Raw genomic sequence first — 24685 nt, forward strand, 5'->3', positions numbered from 1 at the left:
GTAGCATACATACCAAGACATGCAAAGTACTGCGAACCATGGTGTGAGAGAGACCACAGGTTAGAAAAGTACAGGGTACAGCTACAGTTGAGCAAAGAGTATATTTTTCCAAAAAAAAGTTCTAACATGCTGGTTTGTGTGTTCATGTGTGTGCCCCTGTGAGCTTACAGGTGTGTGTACATAAGCACATACACCCACACCCACACTTTGCAATCAGGATCCATGGATTTTGTTGGCTTGTGTAGTAGGAAGCATATCCATTTGAGCCTTAATCCTGCTTATCAGTTTCTCTAAGCCCCGTTTCATATCTTTGTTTCTCAAACTGTAGATAAATGGATTCAACATCGATGTCAGTACAGTGTAGATGATTGTTGCTACTCGGTCTTTGACAGTATACCTGGACAAAGGGTGGAAATAGACATAGCCAATACTCCCATAAAACAGAGTCACCACAGTGAGATGGGAGCTGCAGGTAGAAAAAGCTTTGCATTTTCCAGCCACTGAGGGAATATTGAAGACAGCAATGAGGATTCTCAGGTAAGAGATGACAATGCAGATACATGGGGCCATCACAGAAGCCATCCCTTCCGTCATGGCCACAATTTCGTTGACAGAGGTGGAAGAACAGGCCAGTTTTAGAACAGGGTTGACATCACAGAAGAAATGTTGGATAACATTTGATGCACAGAAGGTGAGCCGATTCACCAGGAGGACGTGTAGGAGGGAGTGGAGGCAGGAGAAAGCTATGGAGAAGGCCACTAGCAACAGACAGCGTCTGTGGTTCATCACAATGACATAGTGGAAAGGGTTACAAATGGCTACATAGCGGTCAATGGCCATAGCTGCCAGGAGATAACTGTCTATGTTTCCAAAAACCAGGAAGAAATACATCTGTGCCAGACATTTGGCATAGGAGATGGTCCTTGTCTCTGATAAGAAGTTCACTAACATCTTGGGGATTACGACTGTTGTGTAGCAGATATCAGCAAAGGACAAGATGCTTAGGAAGAAATACATGGGGTTTTGGAGTTTAGGATCAGAGCGGATAGCCAAGATGATGAGCAGATTCCCCCCCAAGGTGACCAGGTACATGATAAGAAAGAGGGCAAAGAGTGGCTTCTGGTCCTCAGGGCGAGAGGACAGTCCTATGAGGATGAATTCAGAGAGTCTTGTCAGGTTGGACATTCCCATGGACTTGTATGCACCTACGATAAAAGATACTGTCAGTTAATGATTCTTATGTCCTCTAGGACATGCAGCTTTCCATCTGGTTCTTACAGTGAGAATGAGCAGTTCTAATAGGGCATTTACTCTAATGTTTTTCTTCCTGAATATGAACAAATCAGAGCCAAAGGTGTATTTTCACTTATTCTTTAAGGATCCTTGACATAGAGATCTGTAGAAAACAGATTGAAGGGGTGGCACCTGGGTGACCCAGTTGGTTAAGAGTCTGACTCTTGGATTTGGCTCAGGTCATGATCTTGGAGTCATGAGATTCAGCCTCACATTGGGATCCACACCCAGCCTGGAGTCTGCTAAAGACTGTCTCCCTCTCCTTCTGCCTTTCCCCACCGAGCATTCATTCTCTCTTAACTAAATAAATAAATCTAAAAAAAAAAAAAAACAGATTGAAAGTGAGATGGAGAAGGAGGAGGAGAAGGAGGAGAGAAGGCTTGATTCCTGTTTCCTCTTCCTTTGTCTGTGGCTGATAATCACAAGAAACACAGATGCAGTCTATGAATCAGATTCAGGTTGGCTTCTCATAAAGATTATCATTGGCGGAGGGGGGGTGGGAGGTTGGGGTACCAGGTGGTGGGTACTATAGAGGGCACGGCTTGCATGGAGCACTGGGTGTGGTGAAAAAATAATGAATAATGTTTTTCTGAAAATAAATAAATTGAAAAAAAATGACATAATAGGTAGGAGAACTTAAAAAGAGGACTATTTGAAATATATTTGAATATTTGAAATATAAAAAAAAGATTATCATTGGCTAATGTACATCTAGATAATTATGAAATAGCTATTTCACCTAGTTTGTGGTTGATAAAGAACCATTTTTTAAAAATAAAGTAAGATGAAAATAGAGAGGGAGGGACGTCTGGGTGGCTCAGTGGGTTAAAGCCTCTGCCTTCGGCTCAGGTCATGATCCCAGGGTCCTGGGATCGAGCCCTACATTGGGCTCTCTGCTCAGTGGCTAGCCTGCTTTCCCCTCTTTCTCTGCCTGCCTCTCTGCTTTCTTGTGATTTCTGTCTGTCAAATAAATAAATAAAATCTTAAAAAAAAAGAAAATAGAGAGGGAGGCAAACCATAAGAGATGCTGAACTCTAGGAAACAAACAGGTTGCTGAAGGGGAGGAAGGTAGGGGGAAGGGATAATAGGATGATGAGTATTAAGGAGGGCACTTGATGTAATGAGCACTGTGTATTGTATGCAACTCATGAATCACTAAATTCTACCCTCGAAACTAATAATACAGTGTATGTTAACTAAATTGAATTTAAATGAAAAATTTGAGAAAGAACCATTTTTTTGTTTTAATTATTTATTTAGTAATTCTCCCCAAAGATTTGCCAAAGTGCCAAACGAAGCCTTTCTGTGAGCACAGATCCCCTGGTTGGAGTCCAGAAGAACCATTCTTTTAAATCAAGATGTTTCTTTCTACATAATTTGTAGTGGAAGTAAGAAAGGCATACAAAACTGTTGAGTTGAATATAAATAGGTCTAGGGCAAATAAATATGGGGAAGGGAAAGTGAGAGAGAGGGAGTGAATTTTCATGTTCTTTGGCTGATATTCCATATTTTGAGGTCAGGGGAATGTGACTCACAAGTAGACTGGGTAAAGAAAGATTCAACTGCAGAATATATATCTCAACATTTAGCTCAAAGATAAGTTAGCTCTCTTAGTGTCCAGTAATGAAAAATTATCTGTCTGAGATCAGATATTCACACCTTCTTATCAGGCATTCTCAAAGTTCACTTCTTACCTGGGAAGGACATTAAAGTCTAGCCTCATGTATTCTGCTCCCTGGAATGATTGGTAAGAAAGAAGACAAACTGTGCCAAGAGGCCATATACAGAAAATGTGTCTGATTATAGAAAATCTAGTGCTTCTTAAATCTGAATGTTCCTTTCCATGGATTCTTACCATCCTTCCCAAGATATAGATACTTAGAGCCCTTTCTTCCCTAATGGGAGTATCCTCTGATGCTTTGTCACTAAATCTCTGGTGTTTTGTGGGGGGAGAGAATAAGAAGAAAAACACATTAACTTTGTGCAGGATTGTCTCCAAGGATCCAGAGGAATTACATATCTTCTCCCTCCCCAAGTGGCCCACATCCCTGTCCTCAACAGTCTGGGCATCGTGCAACATTGTCCTTAGCCTTTTGTAGGTGTCCAGATAGATAATAATTTTCTGTCCCTGGCTCTTGCAACCTCTCTGAGGGCTTACCTTGTTATGTCCCTTGTAGCACTGAGGATAGAGTGCAAGGCAGGGACATTTGGGTCTAGTTTCTTTCCTTAAACCTATAAAGCTTTGATTTGGACACTCCCTTAGTGCCTCCATTTGTCTAAAAGACAACTATCTCAGAGCACCCCAACATCATGAATATCTTCTGCTCTCCCCTCAAGTTTATCTTGATTTATTTTGTTGCCCAAATATCATTGATATACAATAATTAATTTCAGTGCTAATTTAGTGAACTGCTAAAACAAGGACATAGTTTTTGAACATTCTAAAGTGATCATAAGTATAAATCTAGCTACCATCTGTCACCATACAAAGTTGTTACAATATTGTTAACTATATCCCCTAAGCTGTAACTTTCAACCCCTTTATAACTGGAAGTTTGAGCCTTTTAATCTTTTTCTCCTATTTCAACCATTCCCTTTCCCTGTCCACCCTAATCCCCTCTGTGAACTACCTGATTGCTCTCTGTATCTATGATCCTGCTCATGTTTTGTTTTGTTTGTTTTGTTTTTTAGATTCCATGTATAAATGAAGTGATAAAGTGTTTGTCTCTCTTTGTCTGACTTATTTCACTTAGCACAGTCCTCTAGATTTGTCCAAGTTGTTGCAAATGACAAGATTTCAATCTTTTTATTGGGTGAATAATATTTCACTACACACATACACACACAAATACACACACACACACACACACACACATATATATATATATTCTTTATTCTTCTATTGATAGATGGGTTGCTTCCATATATTGGTTATCGTAAATAATGCTGTGTTGAACACAAAGGTGCTCGTATCTTTTTCAAATTGGTGTTTTCAGATAAATAGTCAGACATAGAATTGCTGGATCTGATGGTGGTTTTATTTTTAATTTTGGGGGGAATCTCTATGCTGTGTTTCATAGTGGTTGTACCTTTATGCACTTCCCCCAACAGTGCATTTTATTTTTCCTGCATTCTTATGGAACTAGTTATAGCTTACCTTTTTGATAATAGCTATGCTTACCAGTATACTATTACAGGTGTTATTTTGTACTTAACTAGGTTTTTTTTTCTTTCTGCTTTAAAAATTCTCTCTTCCTCTTTAACTATTGACACTTTGAGTATAGTCAGTTTTGATGTTGGTCTCTTTGGGTTCATCCTATTTGTGACTCTCTGTGCTCCCTAGACTTGTATGTCTATTTCTTTCACCAGGTTAGGGATGTTTTTAGCCATTATTTCTTCAACTGGTTTTCTGTCCCTTTCTTTCTTCTTCTTCTGGGACCCCTATAATGTGAATGTCAGTATGCATGATGTTGTCTCAGAGGTCCCTTAAAAAAAAGGTTTTATTTATTATTTGACAGAGAGAGACACAGCAAGAGAGGGAACACAAGCAGGGGAAGTGGGAGAGGGAAAATCAGGCTTCCCACTGAGCAGAGAGACCAACATGGGGCTTGATCCCAGGGCTCTGGGATGGTGGCCTGAGCTAAAGGCGGACACTTAATGACTGAGCCACCCAGACACTCCTCAGAGGTCCCTTAAACTGTTGTTTTTAATATTATTTTTTTATTTGTTGTTTTTTTTTTTTTGTTTTTTGTTTTTCTATTTCTTTTCAGCGTAACAGTATTCATTGTTTTTGCACCACACCCAGTGCTCCATGCAAGCCGTGCCCTCTCTAATACCCACCACCTGGTTCCCCCAACCTCCTACCCCCAGTCCCTTCAAAACCCTCAGATTGTTTTTCAGAGTCCATAGTCTCTCATGGTTCACCTCCCCTTCCAATTTCCCCCAACTCCCTTCTCCTCTCTATCTCCCCATGTCCTCCATGCTATTTGTTATGCTCCACAAATAAGTGAAACCATATGATAATTGACTCTCTCTGCTTGACTTATTTCACTCAGCGTAATCTCTTCCAGCCCCGGCCATGTTGCTACAAAAGTTGGGTATTCATCTTTTCTGATGGAGGCATAATACTCCATAGTGTATATGGACCACATCTTCCTTATCCATTTGTCCGTTGAAGGGCATCTTGGTTCTTTCCACAGTTTGGCAACTGTGGCCATTGCTGCTATAAACATTGGGGTACAGATGGCCCTTCTTTTCACTACATCTGTATCTTTGGGGTAAATACCCAGGAGTGCAATTGCAGGGTCATAGGGAAGCTCTAACTTTTTTTTTTCCAATTTATTTATTTTCAGAAAAACATTATTCATTATTTTTTTTCACCACACCCAGTGCTCCATGCAAGCCATGCCCTCTATAATACCCACCACCTGGTACCCCAACCGCCCACCCCCCGCCACTTCAAACCCCTCAGATTGTTTTTCAGAGTCCATAGTCTCTCATGGTTCACCTCCCCTTCCAATTTCCCCCAACTCCCTTCTCCTCTCTAACTCCCCATGTCCTCCATGCTATTTGTTATGCTCCACAAATAAGTGAAACCATATGATAATTGACTCTCTCTGCTTGACTTATTTCACTCAGCATAATCTCTTCCAGTCCCGTCCATGTTGCTACAAAAGTTGGGTATTCATCCTTTCTGATGGAGGCATAATACTCCATAGTGTATATGGACCACATCTTCCTTACCCATTCATCCGTTGAAGGGCATCTTGGTTCTTTCCATAGTTTGGCGACCATGGCCATTGCTGCTATAAACATTGGGGTACAGATGGCCCTTCTTTTCACTACAGCTGTATCTTTGGGGTAAATACCCAGTAGTGAAATTGCAGGGTCATAGGGAAGCTCTATTTTTAATTTCTTGAGGAATCTCCACACTGTTCTCCAAAGAGGCTGCACCAATTTGCATTCCCACCAACAGTGTAAGAGGGTTCCCGTTTCTCCACATCCTCTCCAACACATGTTGTTTCCTGTTTTGTTAATTTTGGCCATTCTAACTGGTGTAAGGTGATATCTCAATGTGGTTTTAATTTGAATCTCCCTGAGGGCTAATGATGATGAACATTTTTTCATGTGTCTGATAGCCATTTGTATGTCTAGATTGGAGAAGTGTCTGTTCATATCTTCTGCCCATTTTTTGATGTGTTTGCCTGTTTCGTGTGTGTTGAGTTTGAGGAATTCATTATAGATCCTGGATATCAACCTTTTGTCTGTACTGTCATTTGCAAATATCTTCTCCCATTCCGTGGGTTGCCTCTTTGTTTTTTTGACTGTTTCCTTTGCTGTGCAGAAGCTTTTGATTTTGATGAAGTCCCAAAAGTTTATTTTCACTTTTGTTTCCTTTGCCTTTGGAGACGTATCTTGAAAGAAGTTGCACCAGAGGCGACCGGTGCAAAAGTAATACCCCGATACGAGCGAGAGTGCCCTGCGTCTGGGGACCAGCATTAACTCGGAGACTGGTTGAAAGCACTCCAAAAGAGCAAAGGATCGCGGGGGCAAATTGTGGGAATCGGGGCGGCTAGGGACAGGGGCTTGAGTCCCCGGTCCCAGACGGCCTCCCCGGCGCGGAGGCAGAGAGAGTGCAGCGGAGAAACCGGCTCCTGGTCCCTAAGCCGCCAGCGTGCCCCAGAGCGCAGGGTTCCGGCTCCGGTGAGGGGATGGGAGCCGGTCTGCAGAACTCGCGCTAGCCCTACCACAAAGCTTGAGATGCGCGTGCACGTCGCTCCAGCTCTCCTGGGTTTCTAAGGCCCTGGGGCGCTTCTTGACCCGGGCCATTGTTTCAAAGTCTAAGCCGCGCGCCCCCCGCGAAACTCTTCCCCGGACAGAGGCGCGCAAAAGCCCAGCCTGCGGCTTACGGACCAGCGCCCCGTTCTCAGTGCCCCAGACGCGCGCCCGACCCACAGCCGCCTCTGAAAAGAGGTGCGCGCAAGCCGGGCACTCCCAGCCCGGGCCCGCGGCAAAATCTCCGTGTGCGATCGCTGCTTGGAACCTCTCTGGCGGTCGGGAGATCCCAGACAGCCGCCACTGCCTTGGCTTTGGGGACGAGCAAAAGATCCTGCGCCCCCAGGGTCTTTAACTTGGAACCTGCACTGCCAGCGTCCAAGGGGGAATTTATTCAGCTTCTGCACCCAGACTGAGCCTTCTGAGACGGAGATCAGGAAGTGTTCCAGGGTGCACCTTGACTGCACCAGAGTTGATACATCCAGCTACATCTGTTCAGTCTTCTCCCACCAAAATGACTAGGAGGAGGAATGCCCAACAGAAGAAAAATACAGAGGATGGACCTTCCGCAACAGAGCTAACGGCTATCAACATAGACAATATGTCGGAAAGAGAATTCAGGCTAACAATTATCCAGGCAATAGCTAGGTTGGAGAAAGCCATGGATGACCAAACAGAATTGATTAGAGCCGAACTGAAAGCGACCAGACAGGATGTTCACAATGTTAGGGCGGAGCTTAAAGCTACCAGGGAGGAGGTCCACAATGCTCTCAATGAGTTCCAATCCAATCTAAACTCTCTCAAAGCTAGGGTAACTGAGACAGAAGATAGAATTAGTGATCTGGAAGACAAACAGATAGAGAGAAAGGATCAGGAGGAAGCCTGGAACAAACAGCTTAGATCCCACGAAAGCAGAATTAGGGAAATAAGTGATGCCATGAAGCGTTCCAACGTCAGAATTATTGGAATTCCTGAAGGGGAGGAGAAAGAAAGAAGTCTAGAAGATGTCGTGGAACAAGTCCTTCATGAAAACTTTCCGAGTCTCGCGAATGAAACCAGCGTTCATGTACTAGAGGCTGAACGGTCTCCACCCAAGATTATACACTCCAAAAAAACATCACGACACCTGATAGTCAAATTGAGAAATTATAATTGTAGGTATAATCTCTTGAAAGCTGCCAGGGCAAAGAGGCTCCTTACTTACAGAGGGAAGCCCATCAGAATAACGTCAGACCTGTCCACAGAGACCTGGCAAGCCAGAAGAGGCTGGCAAGATATATTCAGGGCACTAAATGAGAAGAACATGCAGCCAAGAATACTTTATCCAGCAAGACTGACATTCAAAATGGATGGAGAGATAAAGAGTTTCCAAGACCGGCAAGACTTAAAAGACTATGCAACCACCAAGCCGATACTGCAGGAAATATTAAGGGGGGTTCTATAAAAGAGGAAAAATCCCAAGAATAGCATTGAACAGAAATATAGAGACAGTCTACAGAAAGAAAGACTTCAAAGGTAACTCGATGTCAATAAAAACGTATCTATCAATAATCACTCTCAATGTGAATGGCCTAAATGCACCCATAAAACGGCACAGGGTTGCAGATTGGATAAAACGACAGGACCCATCCATATGCTGTCTACAAGAGACCCATTTTGAACCCAAAGATACACGCAGACTGAAAGTGAAGGGGTGGAGAAGCATCTTTCATGCCAATGGGACTCAAAAGAAGGCTGGGGTAGCGATTCTCATATCAGATAAATTAGACTTCAAACTAAAGACTGTAGTCAGAGATACAGAAGGACACTACATAATCCTTAAAGGGACTATCCACCAAGATGATCTAACAATTGTAAATATCTATGCTCCCAATATGGGAGCAGCCAATTACTTAAGAAAACTGTTAATCAAGATAAAGAGTCATATTGATATGAATACACTAATCGTAGGTGATCTTAACACGCCTCTTTCAGAATTAGACAGATCATCGAAGCAGAAAATCAATAAAGAAACAAGAGCATTGAACGACACATTGGACCAGATGGACCTCATAGATATATACAGAACATTCCACCCTAAAACAGCAGAATACTCATTCTTCTCAAGTGCACACGGAACCTTCTCCAGAATAGACCACATACTGGGTCACAAATCAGGACTCAGCCGATACCAAAAGACTGAGATTATTCCCTGCATATTCTCAGATCACAATGCTTTGAAACTGGAGCTCAATCACAAGGAAAAGTTCCGAAGGAACTCAAACACCTGGAAGCTAAAGACCACCTTGCTTAAGAATGCTTGGATCAACCAGGAGATCAAAGAAGAACTGAAACAATTCATGGAAACCAATGAGAATGAAGACACTTCGGTCCAAAACCTATGGGATACAGCAAAGGCGGTCCTAAGGGGAAAATATATAGCCATCCAAGCCTTGCTCAAAAAAATTGAAAAATCCAGAACACACCAGCTGTCTCTACACCTTAAAGAACTGGAGGATCAACAACAAATCAAACCAACTCCACACATAAGAAGGGAAATCATCAAGATTAGAGCTGAGATCAATGAGGGAGAAACCAGAGATACAGTAGAACGTATCAATGAAACTAGAAGCTGGTTTTTTGAAAGAATCAATAAGATCGATAAGCCACTGGCTACACTAATCCAAAAGAAAAGAGAGAAATCCCAAATTCATAAAATTATGAATGAAAGGGGAGAGATCACAACTAACACCAAGGAAGTAGAAACAATCATCAGAAGTTACTACGAACAGTTATATGCCAATAAGCTTAGCAACCTAGATGAAATGGATGCATTCCTGGAAAAATATAAACTACCAAAATTGAACCAGGAAGAAATCGACAACCTGAATAGACCGATATCTAATAACGAGATTGAAGCAGTGATCAAAAATCTCCCAAAAAACAAGAGCCCAGGACCTGACGGATTCCCTGGGGAATTCTACCAAACCTTCCAAGAAGAAATAGCACCTATTCTCCTGAAGCTGTTTCAAAAAATTGAAGCAGAAGGAAAACTTCCAGACTCTTTCTATGAAGCCAGCATTACCCTGATCCCCAAACCAGGCAAGGACCATACCAAAAAGGAGAATTTCAGACCAATATCACTGATGAATATGGATGCTAAGATTCTCAACAAGATCCTAGCCAACAGGATCCAACAGCACATTAAAAAGATTATCCACCATGATCAGGTGGGATTCATCCCTGGGCTACAAGGATGGTTCAACATTCGTAAATCAATCAATGTGATACAACAAATTAATAGGAGAAGAGAGAAGAACCACATGGTCCTCTCAATTGATGCAGAAAAAGCATTTGACAAAATCCAACATCCGTTCCTGATTAAAACGCTTCAAAGTATAGGGATAGAGGGAACATTCCTGAACCTCATCAAATCTATCTATGAAAGACCCACAGCAAATATCATCCTCAATGGGAAAAAGCTTGCAGCCTTCCCGTTGAGATCAGGAACAAGACAAGGATGCCCACTTTCACCACTCTTGTTCAACATAGTATTAGAAGTCCTAGCAACAGCAATCAGACAACAGAGAGAAATAAAAGGTATCCAAATTGGTAATGAAGAAGTCAAACTCTCTCTCTTCGCAGATGACATGATTCTTTATATGGAAAACCCAAAAGACTCCACCCCCAAACTACTAGAACTCATACAGCAATTCAGCAGCGTGGCAGGATACAAAGTCAATGGGCAGAAATCAGTGGCTTTCTTATACACTAACAAGGAAAATACAGAAAGGGAAATTAGAGAATCGATTCCATTTACTATAGCACCAAGAACCATAAGATACCTGGGAATAAACCTAACTAAAGAGGTAAAGGATCTATACTTGAGGAACTATAGAACACTCATGAAAGAAATTGAAGAAGACACAAAAAGATGGAAGACCATTCCATGCTCTTGGATCGGAAGAATAAACATTGTTAAAATGTCTATACTGCCTAGAGCAATCTATACTTTTAATGCCATTCCGATCAAAATTCCACCGGCATTCTTCAAAGAGCTGGAGCAAATAATCCAAAAATTTGTATGGAATCAGAAGAGACCCCGAATCGCTAAGGAAACGTTGAAAAACAAAAATAAAGCTGGCGGCATCACCTTACCTGATTTCAAGCTTTATTACAAAGCTGTGATCACCAAGACAGCATGGTACTGGCATAAAAACAGACACATAGACCAGTGGAACAGAGTAGAGAGCCCTGATATGGACCCTCAACTCTATGGTCAATTAATCTTCGACAAAACAGGAAAAAATATACAGTGGAAAAAAGACAGTCTCTTCAATAAATGGTGCTGGGAAAGCTGGACAGCTATATGTAGAAGAATGAAACTCGACCATTCTCTTACACCGTACACAAAGATCAACTCAAAATGGATAAAAGACCTCAACGTGAGACAGGAATCTATCAGAATCTTAGAGGAGAACATAGGCAGTAATCTCTTCGATATCAGCCACAGCAACTTCTTTCAAGATACGTCTCCAAAGGCAAAGGAAACAAAAGCGAAAATAGACTTCTGGGACTTCATCAAAATCAAAAGCTTCTGCACAGCAAAGGAAACAGTCAAAAAAACAAAGAGGCAACCCACGGAATGGGAGAAGATATTTGCAAATGACAGTACAGACAAAAGGTTGATATCCAGGATCTATAATGAACTCCTCAAACTCAACCCACACGAAACAGACAAACACATCAAAAAATGGGCAGAAGATATGAACAGACACTTCTCCAATCAAGAAATACAAATGGCTATCAGACACATGAAAAAATGCTCATCATCATTAGCCCTCAGGGAGATTCAAATTAAAACCACATTGAGATATCACCTTACACCAGTTAGAATGGCCAAAATTAACAAAACAGGAAACAACATGTGTTGGAGAGGATGTGGAGAAAGGGCAACCCTCTTACACTGTTGGTGGGAATGCAAGTTGGTGCAGCCTCTTTGGAGAACAGTGTGGAGATTCCTCAAGAAATTAAAAATAGAGCTTCCCTATGACCCTGCAATTGCACTCCTGGGTATTTACCCCAAAGATACAGATGTCGTGAAAAGAAGGGCCATCTGTACCCCAATGTTTATAGCAGCAATGGCCACAGTCGCCAAACTATGGAAAGAACCAAGATGCCCTTCAACGGATGAATGGATAAGGAAGATGTGGTCCATATACACTATGGAGTATTATGCCTCCATCAGAAAGGACGAATATCCAACTTTTGTAGCAACATGGACGGGACTGGAAGAGATTATGCTGAGTGAAATCAGTCAAGCAGAGAGAGTCAATTATCATATGGTTTCACTCATTTGTGGAGCATAACCAATAGCATGGAGGACAAGGGGCGTTAGAGAGTAGTAGGGAATTTGGGTAAATTGGAAGGGGAGGTGAACCATGAGAGACTATGGACTCTGAAAAACAGTCTGAGGGGTCTGAAGTGGCGGGGGGGGGTGGGAGGTTGGGGTACCAGGTGGTGGGTATTATAGAGGGCACAGCTTGCATGGAGCACTGGGTGTGGTGAAAAAATAATGAATACTGTTTTTCTGAAAATGAATAAATTGGGAAAAAAAAATAAAAAAAAATAAAAAAAAAATAAATAAAAAAAAAAAAAAAAAAAAAGAAAGAAGTTGCTGGAAGCTCTTACTTTTAACCCAACTTTAGGTCAGCTGCTTGGATATTTGATAATGATTCTTTGCAACCACCACTTGGGAAAGCCATCAGTTTTAGATCTTTTACTCAATTCATGAAAGCACACAGACTCTATACCTCAGAGTCCCAACATACCTGCCAGATACAAATTGCCCATTTCCTGTCAATTGGTTTATGATCACATCTTACAATTCAGTACCTCAGTCTTTGATATTTCTCCCTTCACCTGAGTCTCTAGGTCCAAATGCAGCCATCTACAGGGAGCATTTCTTGATTGTCTGATTGGAAAGAAGTATCTGACTTCTCTATTTTCTTAGTACCTGAATTTCCATTAGACACAAATTATGTTCATTTTCATATAATTTTCCAGTTAATGTATGTAGTAACAACCTCATAACATGTGTACTTGTTTATCTTATGATAACTTAGAAAAATAAGGTAACTGGTAAAATATAACTTGAACCAAGTGTTGTTTGAAGCTGAACCATGTAGTCAATCCACTTCACAAAAAGGCCCCTCTGTCTTGCTTTGACAAATTAAAAACATTTTTTTCTATTTCTTTTTTTTTTTCCTATTTATTTATTTTCAGAAAAACATTATTCATTATTTTTCACCACACCCAGTGCTCCATGCAAGCCGTGCCCTCTATAGTACCCACCACCTGGTAACCCAACCTCCCACCCCCCCCCGCCACTTCAAACCCCTCAGATTGTTTTTCAGAGTCCACAGTCTCTCATGGTTTTAAAAGTAGTTTCAGAACTGTAGTTCAGTGATTTATTAGTTGCATATAACACCCAACACTCATTACATGAAGTGCCCACCTTAATGACCATCACCCAATTATCCCTTCTGCCCACTACCTCCCCAGCAACACTCAGTTTGTTTCCTAGAGTTCAGTGGCTCATATTGTTTGCCTCCCTCTCAATTTTCATCTTATTTTATTTTTCCTTCCCTTCTCCTCTGTTTATCTCTTTTGTTTCTTAAATTCCATATATGGGTAAAACCATATGGTACTTGTCTTTCTCTGACTGACTCATTTCTCTTAGCATAATACCGTCTAGTTCCATCTATGTCATTGCAAATGGCAAGATTTCAGTCTTTTTGATGGCTGAGTAATATTCCATTGTATATATTTTATGTTAAGAAACAGATTTCAGATGACTGATGGACTCAAAAATTTTTCCTGTTATTTTTTCTTTGCCAGATTAAACTTGAAAGCATAGACTTTCAGCATAAAATCTACTATCCCTTGGGGCCTGATTCAAATCCAGGCCTGTTTCTAGACATTGTGAGCTAAACTGTTCATGATACAGTATTTTATGGATTATATGACTAATTTTCCTTTTTTTTTTACATTTTAACATCCCATATTGGGATGTGCTTAAATATTTGCATTTCACAAATAATTGGTAGCCTTGTTTTCCTCAATGGTATATTAAAATAATGTATCTTACAAGTGATGGTATTTTATTTTATTTCTTTTTTTTTTTGAAACAAGAACATTGTATGGAGCACTGGGTGTGGTGAAAAAATAATGAATACTATTTTTCTGAAAATAAATAAATTGGAAAAAAAAGAAACAAGAGCATTGAATGACACATTGGACCAGATAGACATCATAGATATATACAGAACATTCCACCCTAAAACTATAGAATACTCATTCTTCTCAAATGCACATGGAACTTTCTCAAGAATAGACCACATCTGGGTCACAAATCAGGACTCAACCGATACCAAAAGACTGAGATTATTCCCTGCATATTCTCAGATCACAATGCTTTGAAACTGGAGCTCAATCACAAGGAGAAGTTTGGAAGGAACTCAAACACCTGGAAGCTAAAGACCACCTTGTTTCAGAATGCTTGGATCAACCAGGAGATCAAAGAAGAACTGAAACAATTCATGGAAACCAATGAGAATGAAGACACTTCGGTCCAAAACCTATGGGATACAGCAAAGGTGGTCCTAAGGGGGAAATACATAGCCATCCAAGCCTCCCTCAAAAAAAATTGAAAAATCCAGAAGACAGCAGCTGTCTCTACACCTTAAAGAACTGGAGAATCAACAACAAATCAAACCAACTCCACACATAAGAAGGGAAATAATCAAGATTAGAGCTGAGATCGATGAGGTAGAAACCAGAGATACAGTAGAATGTATCAATGAAACTAGAAGCTGGTTTTTTGAAAGAATCAATAAGATCAATAAACCATTGGTGACACTAATCCAAAAGAAAAGAGAGAAAGCTCAAATTCAGAAAATTATGAATGAAAAGGGAGAGATCACAACTAACACCAAGGAAGTAGAAACAATCATCAGAAGTTATTATCAACAGTTATATGCCAATAAGCTTAGCAACCTAGATGAAATGGATGCATTCCTGGAAAACTATAAACTCCCAGAATTGAACCAGGAAGAAATCGACAACCTGAATAGACCGATATCTAATAACGAGATTGAAGCAGTGATCAAAAACCTCCAAAAAACAAGAGCCCTGGACCTGACGGATTCCCTGGGGAATTCTACCAAACCTTCAAAGGAGAAATAGCACCTATTCTCCTGAAGCTGTTTCAAAAAATTGAAGCAGAAGGAAAACTTCCAGACTCTTTCTATGAAGCCAGCATTACCCTGATCCCCAAACCAGGCAAAGACCCTACCAAAAAGGAGAATTTCAGACCAATATCACTGATGAATATGGATGCTAAGATTCTCAACAAGATCCTAGCCAACAGGATCCAACAGCACATTAAAAAGATTATCCACCATGACCAGGTGGGATTCATCCCTGGGCTATAAGGATGGTTCAACATTCGCAAATCAATCAGTGTGATACAACAAATTAATATGAGAAGAGAGAAGACCCACATGGTCCTCTCAATTGATGCAGAAAAAGCATTTGACAAAACCCAGCATTCGTTCCTGATTAAAACGCTTCAAAGTATAGGGATAGAGGGAACATTTCTGAACCTCATCAAATCTATCTATCAAAGACCCACAGCAAATATCATCCTCAATGGGAAAAAGCTTGCAGACTTCCCATTGAGATCAGGAACACGACAAGGATGCCTAGTCTCACCACTGTTGTTCAACATAGTATTAGAAGTCCTAGCAACAGCAATCAGACAACAAAGAGAAATAAAAGGTATCCAAATTGGCAATGAAGAAGTCAAACTCTCTCTCTTTGCAGATGACATGATTCTTTATATGGAAAACCCAAAAGACTCCACCCCCAAACTACTAGAACTCATATAGCAATTCAGCAACGTGGCAGGATACAAAGTCAATGTGCAGAAATCAGTGGCTTTCTTATACACTAACAATGAAAATACAGAAAGGGAAATTAGAGAATCAATTCCATTTACCATAGCACCAAGAACCATAAGATACCTGGGAATAAACCTAACCAAAGAGGTAAAGGATCTGTACTTGAGGAACTACAGAACACTCATGAAAGAAATTGAAGAAGACACAAAAAGATGGAAGACCATTCCATGCTCTTGGATCGGAAGAATAAACATTGTTAAAATGTCTATACTGCTTAGAGCAATCTATACTTTTAATGCCATTCCGATCAAAATTCCACCAGTATTATTCAAAGAGCTGGAGCAAATAATCCAAAAATTTGTATGGAATCAGAAGAGACCCCGAATTGCTAAGGAAATGTTGAAAAACAAAAATAAAACTGGGGGCATCATGTTACCTGATTTCAAGCTTTATTACAAAGCTGTGATCTCCAAGACAGCATGGTACTGGCATAAAAACAGACACATAGACCAGTGGAACAGAGTAGAGAGCCCAGATATGGACCCTCAACTCTATGGTCAATTAATCTTCGACAAAACAGGAAAAAATATACAGTGGAAAAAAGACAATCTCTTCAATAAATGGTGCTGGGAAAACTGGACAGCTATATGTAGAAGAATGAAACTCGACCATTCTCTTACACCGTACACAAAGATAAACTCAAAATGGATAAAAGACCTCAACGTGAGAGAGAATCCATCAGAATTTAGAGGAGAACATAGGCAGTAATCTCTTCTATATCAGCCACAAGTGATGGTATTTTAGATTTAGTTAAATACAATAATTTGGAATCAAGGAAGTCAAGAGACAGCTGCTGTGTTCTGGATTTTTCAGTTTTTTTGAGGGAGGCTTGGATGACTATGTATTTCCCCCTTAGGACCGCCTTTGCTGTATCCCATAGGTTTTGGACCGAAGTGTCTTCATTCTCATTGGTTTCCATGAATTGTTTCAGTTCTTCTTTGATCTCCTGGTTGATCCAAGCATTCTGAAACAAGGTGGTCTTTAGCTTCCAGGTGTTTGAGTTCCTTCCAAACTTCTCCTTGTGATTGAGCTCCAGTTTCAAAGCATTGTGATCTGAGAATATGCAGGGAATAATCTCAGTCTTTTGGTATCGGTTGAGTTTTGATTTGTGACTCAGTATGTGGTCTGTTTTTTTTTTAAAGATTTTATTTATTTATTTGAGGGAGAATGAGTGAGAGAGAGCATGAGAAAGGAGGAGGTCAGAGGAAGAAGCAGACTCCCCAAGGATCTGGGAGCCCGATGTGGGACTTGATCATGGAAGTCCAGGATCATGACCTGAGCCAAAGGCAGTTGCTCAACCAACTGAGCCACACAGGCGCCCCTGGTCTATTCTTGAGAAGGTTCCATGTGCACTTGAGAAGAATGAGTATTCTGTTGTTTTAGGGTGGAATGTTCTGTATATATCTATGAGGTCCATCTGGTCCAATGTGTCATTCAATGCTCTTGTTTCTTTATTGATTTTCTGCTTCGATGATCTGTCTATCTCTGAGAGAGGTGTGTTAAGATCTCCTACGATTAGTGTATTCATATCAATATGACTCTTTATCTTGATTAACAGTTTTCTTATGTAATTGGCTGCTCCCATATTGGGGGCATAGATATTTACAATTGTTAGATCATCTTGGTGGATAGTCCCTGTAAGAATGATGTAGTGTCCTTCTGGATCTCTGACTACAGTCTTTAGTTTAAAATCTAATTTGTCTGATATGAGAATTGCTACCCCAGCCTTTTTTTGAGGCCCATTGGCATGAAAGATGTTTCCCCATCCCTTCACTTTCAGTCTGGGTGTATCTTTAGGTTCAAAGTGGGTCTCTTGTAGACAACATATGGATGGGTCCTGTCATTTTAACCAATCTGCAACCCCGTGCCATTTTATGGGCACATTTAGGCCATTCACATTGAGGGTGATTATTGATAGATACGTTTTTATTGACATCGAGTTACCTTTGAAGTCTTTCTTTCTGTAGGTTGTCTCTATATTTCTGTTCAATGCTATTCTTGTGCTTTTTCCTCCTTTAAAGAAGCCCCCTTAATATTTTCTGCAGTATCGGCTTGGTGGTTGCATAGTCTTTTAAGCCTTGCCGGTCCGGGAAACTCTTTATCTCTCCATCCATTTTGAATGTCAGTCTTGCTGGATAAAGTATTCTCGGCTGCATGTTCTTCTCATTCAGTACCCTGAATATATCTTGCCAGCCCTTTCTGGCTTGCCAGGTCTCTGTGGACAGGTCTGACGTTATTCTGATGGGCTTTCCTCTGTACGTAAGGATCTTCTTTGTCGTAGCTGCTTTCAAGAGGTTCTGCCTAGAATTGTAATTCTTCATTCTTACTATTAGGTGTCTCGAGGATTTTCAAGAATCTGTAACCTTGGGGGGGAACCTTTTGGCCTCTAGTACATAAATGCTGGTTCCATTCACGAGATTTGGAAAATTTTCATGAAGAACTTGTTCCACTATATCTTCTAGACTTCTTTCTTTCTCCTCCCCTTCAGGGATTCCAATAATTCTGACATTGGAACGTTTCATGGCATTATTTATTTCCCTGATTCTGTTTTCGTGGCTTCTAAGCTGTTTGTTCCAGGCTTACTCCTCATCCTTTCTCTCTGTTTGTCCTCCAGATCACTAATTCTATCTTCTGTCTCAGTTACTCTAGCATTGAGAGAATTTAGATTAGATTGGAACTCATTAATCACAACAAAATAGAACAAATTGGTAACAGTGATAAATATTCAGGCAAATCTTTAACTTTGATGTTCTTGTGAAAGTTTTCAATCTAACACTTTACCAAATCAGATTCTTTGAATGAGTTTTATAATAAAGAATGATATTTCTCCCACTGGTCATCAGGTTAAAGGCCCTTTACATCATATTTTTCAGAGATTCCCCTTGCTAATTATGAAAACTCAACGTTTAAGCCAGGCTTTGGAATTTCTTTCTTTCTTTCTTTTTTGTAATTTTATTTTTTTTCAGTGTTCCAAGATTCATTGTTTATGCACCATACCCAGTGCTCCATGCAATATGTGCCCTCCTTAATACCCACCACCAGGCTCAACCAACCCCCACCTCTCCTTCCCTCCAAAACCCTCAGTTTGTTTCTCAGAGTCCACAGTCTCTCATGATTTTTCTCCCCCTCTGATTTCTCCCAACTCCCTTCGCCTCTCCTTCTCTCAATGTCCTCTGTGTTATTCCTTATGGTCCACAAGGAAGTGAAACCATATGATAATTGACTCTCTGCTTAACTTATTTCACTTAGCATAATCTCTTCTAGTCCTGTCCATATTGATACAAAAGTTGGGTGTTCATCCTTTCTGATGGAGGCATAATACTCCATTGTATATGTGGACCATATCTTCTTTATCTATTCATCTGTTGAAGGGAATCTTGGCTCTTTACACAGTTTGGTGATTGTGGCCATTGCTGCTATGAACATTGGGGTACATATGGCCTTTCTTTTCACTACATATGTATCTTTTGGGTAAATACCCAGTAGTGCAATTGCAGCGTCACTGCAGACACATACTTAGCACTTTATACATAACATTCTAAACCTTAAATCAATCATTTAAAAATAATTAGATATTATAGATATTATTATACTTTATAGATAAGGAAGTAAAACCTCAGAGAGGCTAAATATTTTGCCAAATCCACAGAACTTGCAAGTGGTATGTCCCAGAATTATACTCTGTTGTTTGACTCCAATGTTCTGGTCTTGGCCATTGCATAATACTTTAATTATTGTAGGTTATGCTAGGGAAATAATGAGATGATGATGGTATAAATGACTGGGATAAGGATACGCAGTATTGACTATTTGGTGTTGCCTGAGCATAGACTTAATGACGTTACCTATCCCATTTGTTGGGAGGAGCTTACAGTGCTTTTAACTTTCCCCTGATATCATGTCCACACTTTCTTGCTTCATGAGAGGCATTCTAGGAGACTCTAGGGGAAAGGTCTCTGGGGCCCCACAGCCTCTAAATCTCACCCAGTCTCTCCAGCCCTGGCGTCAGGTCCCAAGATTCAGCACCATGGCCAGATCCCTGAGTGAGCCACTCAGACTGGAGCTACAGAAGTCCAGAATCAGAGCAGTTCTTTCTTGACAGGTGAGTGTGTGGGTGGGAACTAGCCTTCATTCTCCATCTTGTCTCTCCTTGACCCATTCTTGTATATCTCTTTTAGATGTCTCTCACTCAAACCCATTTTGTTTAACATTATCCTTTGTGCTTTATGTCATCACACCCATTCCCCTCTCTCTCCACCTTGACAATCTCTTTTACCAGCTTGCCTTTCTGTTTCTATTCTTGGTGTTCCATTTCTCATACTTGCCTTCACTTTTCTTTTATAGCCATCATTTCATGACATTCTATTTTTCTTTCCTTCTGCCCTGTCCCATATTATCACCCTCCTTTCACTCATTATCCACATGCCTTTCTCCTTTCTTCTAAAAAACAAACAAACAAACTTATTTCTGCTCTTATCTATGCCACAATCATTTAAAAAAATTCCCACCCTTAATTCTGCTCTTCTCACATCAAAATTCTTCCTATTTTTTCCCTTATGTTTCTTTCATTCATCCATTCTCTCTACTCATTTTCCATCATGCATTTTTTTTCTCTCTCCCCACCAATTTGCATTCTTTCTTCGTTGTATCTTTCCATTAGTCTTTCCTCCACTGTCTCTATTTCCATGTTTCTGACTCTCACTTTTCCTCCTGGTCATCTCTCTGTGAGAGCACGCAATTATTTTTAGACACCTGAAGAAGGTTAAGAGAAACTCTCAATTGAGAGTAAATTCTGCTTTTCAATAATTATTTTCTGAAATTTTATTATATACTTAGAGCTTATACACAGCACACACACACACACACACACACACACACAGTTATTTCACATTATTCGTTCAAAATGCCGTCTGTTCTCTGAGTAAAATGGAGGGCACTTTTGGTGTCAGCTGAAGGAGTCTTTATGTTTACACTCTCCTGTGGTTTTGTTATCTACTAGAAACCTTATTATGACCTCAGCCCATCCCTGATCTTACCTAGACTGAGAAGGGATATCCTCCAAATAAGCTCCAAAACCCCTTTGCTTTTATTACCATGACACTTATCACACTGTTTTTCATCCAATGTTTATCTTCCCTTCTGTCCACACTGTGGTTTCCTCATGGCAGAACTATTGTGTGGTTTGTCTTAATGTGTCATCATAGGTAAGAAATCATTACTAGTAGAACAGATGAATTAAATGACAAATGGATGAATAAATAAATGAATGATCTTCTGGACCCTGTGATTACCTTCTGCAGTTGGTCTAGCCAAAATTATTTTGGGGGGACCATAAGTAAACTCAAGTATTTAAATTAATTTTTAAAAATTTCATCCCTTCTGTTTCCTGTCAGATATTTCCAGAGGCACAGATTCCAAGGTTGCTAATCTCTGCTTGGAGTAACAATTGTATTTTGAGAGCAAAATATTCTTTGGCAATTATTCTTATAAATTATTAAAAATCCCCAGTGTGAATGATTTGTAGTGATGAGATCTACATTTTGTTCCCCACTCCATACTCCTCCACATTCTTTCCTGCTTTTCTTTTGAGAGACCTTCCATCTCCTTTTCTCTTCTAGTGCTCATATTCTCTCTGAATCTTTCACCTATATTATTAACCCTCCATGATATACTCTAGTTCATCATGTGCTTCATTTTTTACCAGAAGTGTAGGATGAATCCTTCAGCCCTTTACTGTAGCAGTGAAGTTGGCCAGGTTTGAAGATGTTAATTTATGAAAAATCAGCATTAAGCTGGTCACTGAGGCTCTAGGACTGGATATGTTCTTCAGGGTTGCTCCTTCAGAGTCTCCTACAGGGAAGGGACTGGGCAAAGAAGGGAGAAAAAAAGTTTAGAAAAGAGCTAACCACTGAAAGGAAGATAAAATTCACAATTTTACAGTATTCAGGAGAATAAATGTCAGGAATATGGCAGATAGTGGTTAATAATTCCATTGATAGGGAAGGAAAATGAAGGTTCGAGAGAAGCAGTGGCTCAGATGTAGACCAGTCTTTGTGTTAAAATTCCAGTTCTGCCACTGACTTGCTGTGCAATATTAAGCAAGTTGCTTAATTTCTCTATGTCTCTGTTTCCCCATGTGTAAAATAAGAATAAAATAGCATTTCTACAGGATTAATAAAATCATGCATGTAGAGTGTTTTCTATAGTTAGTCATGTAGCAAGGGGTACACAAATGTTACCTATTTTACTACTACTACTACTACTACTACTATTACTACCATTGTTATAGGTCATTGTATATGGTGAAGACTGTCTATTGATAACCTTAGAAGCAAAAATTTGAATAAATTACTTTATAAGGAAACTATACATAATTTACTAAATATACAAGTTAGAGTAAATGGTTGATAGATTATGAAATATGAATTATATATATTTTTAATTTTGAATAAATGTTTTATTTCTTTTTCTTGTCATTACTTCACTGGCTAAGACTTACAAAGCTATGTTGAATAAGGACTTTTGATATAGTCATCCTTGCCTTGTTCCTAAACTTCAGTGAAATTATTTTAGAGATGCACCAAGTATGACTTTCACTATAGATTAATACTATATGAACCTTATTTGCTTATTGTTTTTATTTCCAGTATGCTAAGAGATTTTGGTTATGAGTAGGTATCAAATTCTATCAAATGAACTTTCTGCATCTTTTGAGGTGATCACATTTTTAAAAATTTTGTAAACACTAATAGGCACTTTATTTAGTTCTTCTAACAACTTTGTGAAAATAGCTTCTATTTCCATCTTAGAAATCCATGACTCAGACAAGTTAAGAGAGTTAGTAGCTTGGAGCACAGAAATATAAACTGTGTCTTCTTTGACCCATATTTTGTAGCAAGGATAACTAAGCAACACAAATGCACATCACAGAGAATGGATAAATACACTGTGGTATAGTCATACAAGGGACTATTATGTAGCAATGACAAATAAGTAAGTCACAGCTATATCCAATAATATCAGTGATTATCATAAAATCAAATAACCCCTAATTACTTAAAATCTGTTACTCTTTTATAAGTTTGAGATCATCTCAAACTTAACAATATTCTTGGAATACCTATAGTAAATATATATCAAATTTAAACATGTATTGATGAAAGGAAGGGAATGATTAACTCAAGATTCAGGAGGCTGATTACCTTAGGCAGAAAGTGGCAGGGTGAGCTGATGTATATACACAGATATGAATTGAAATCAATGTTTTAGTTTCTGTGTTAAAATCAAGTTAATGGGTGTTTATAATAGTATCCAAAACTAGGGGAACAAACAAGCAGGTACACTTGGACAATGAATGGGCTGCAGCATGAATCAGGGATTATGATTAATCTAGTCCTGGGCTTCTGAAGCTGGAGAAATATAGGCAGTTATGAGCCCTGCATCTCTGTCTATTAGAGTCTTGCTGAAGATTTCTCCCTTCTATTCCAGAGTCCTGTTCTAGTCAGTCCCAAATGAAAAAACTTCCATTAGAAACTTATTATAGAATTTACTACAGCAAGACAGAGAAATAGGAATAGTAATTGAAAACATGGAACATGGCTGGGGTTAGGGAAAGATAATTTAGAGAAACATCTAGGCTCATTGGCCCATTATAATTCTGATAGTTGATATTTCATGTGTATTTTGGCATTTCCTTTCTTCCACAAGGTTTTGGGAAATTGTTTCAGAAATAAACCTCTGGTTCTCCCAGTTCTTGATAAATATTACCTAATTCTAGATTCTCTGTGATATACTGGCTGGGGTGTCCCAAGTTGTGTGTGTGATTGAATTAACTGAGCTGGATGTTATTTTGAGATAGAATGGTATGTTTAGTCTTATGAAGGAATAAATAATGGAAATATAAGAAAATAGAAGCTCTTATGTTTCAGTTTCTATTCTTGCCTTTCTGTTTATATATTCTAGTATGAAAAGATTCACTATATAGAAAAATATGTGGAAACCAATAGAATACATATATACAACATCCAATTAAAAAATAATACTTAGGGGCGCCTGGGTGGCTCAGTGGGTTAAACCTCTGCCTTCAGCTCAGGTCATGATCCCAGGGTCCTGGGATCGAGCCCCGCATCGGGCTCTCTGCTTAGCAGGGGGCCTGCTTCCTCCTCTCTCTCTGCCTGCCTCTCCACTTACCTGTGATCTCTGTCTGTCAAATAAATAAATAAAATCTTTTAAAAAATACTTAACATTCACCTTTTTTGGTTTCAACTTCTTTTTTCTGTTCTTATTTTGTAAAAAAAAAAAAAAAGATAGCTAAAGATAACAGTTAAAACCTGAGCTACTGAGCACCTGGATGGTTTGGTTAATCAAGTGTCTGCCGTCAGCTCAGGTCATGATACCAGGGTCCTGGGATGGAGCCCCGCATCAGGCTCCCTGCTCAGTGAGGGTCTGTTTCTCTCTCTGCCCCTCTCCCCACTGATGCTCTCTCTCTACCCTCTGTCTCAAATAAATAAATAAAGTCTTAAAAAAACCCCAACTACTTTTCTATTCTATTCTCTATCCTTTCCTTCTTCGCCAAAGGTAACCACTATCCCAAATGAAGTATTCATTATCCTATG

The 24685-nt window shown here is 39.7% G+C and overlaps 1 protein-coding gene across 1 annotated transcript; it reads right to left on the minus strand.

The window, feature by feature from the left end:
- Positions 1-213: 213 nt before the first annotated feature.
- On the minus strand, positions 214-1191 carry LOC122917038 (olfactory receptor 1L3-like). Its single transcript, XM_044264388.1, has one exon. It carries the CDS (start codon positions 1189-1191, stop codon positions 214-216), a length of 978 nt encoding a protein of 325 aa, XP_044120323.1.
- Between the last annotated feature and the right edge of the window lie 23494 nt (positions 1192-24685).

The sequence above is a fragment of the Neovison vison genome, chromosome 9 (assembly GCF_020171115.1).
Source record: "Neovison vison isolate M4711 chromosome 9, ASM_NN_V1, whole genome shotgun sequence".
Classification (NCBI taxonomy): domain Eukaryota; kingdom Metazoa; phylum Chordata; class Mammalia; order Carnivora; family Mustelidae; genus Neogale; species Neogale vison.

Coding starts and splice junctions, on each gene's coding strand:
- LOC122917038 (XM_044264388.1), bottom strand. CDS start 1,191: ATGGGAATGTCCAACCTGACAAGACTCTCTGAATTCATCCTCATAGGA.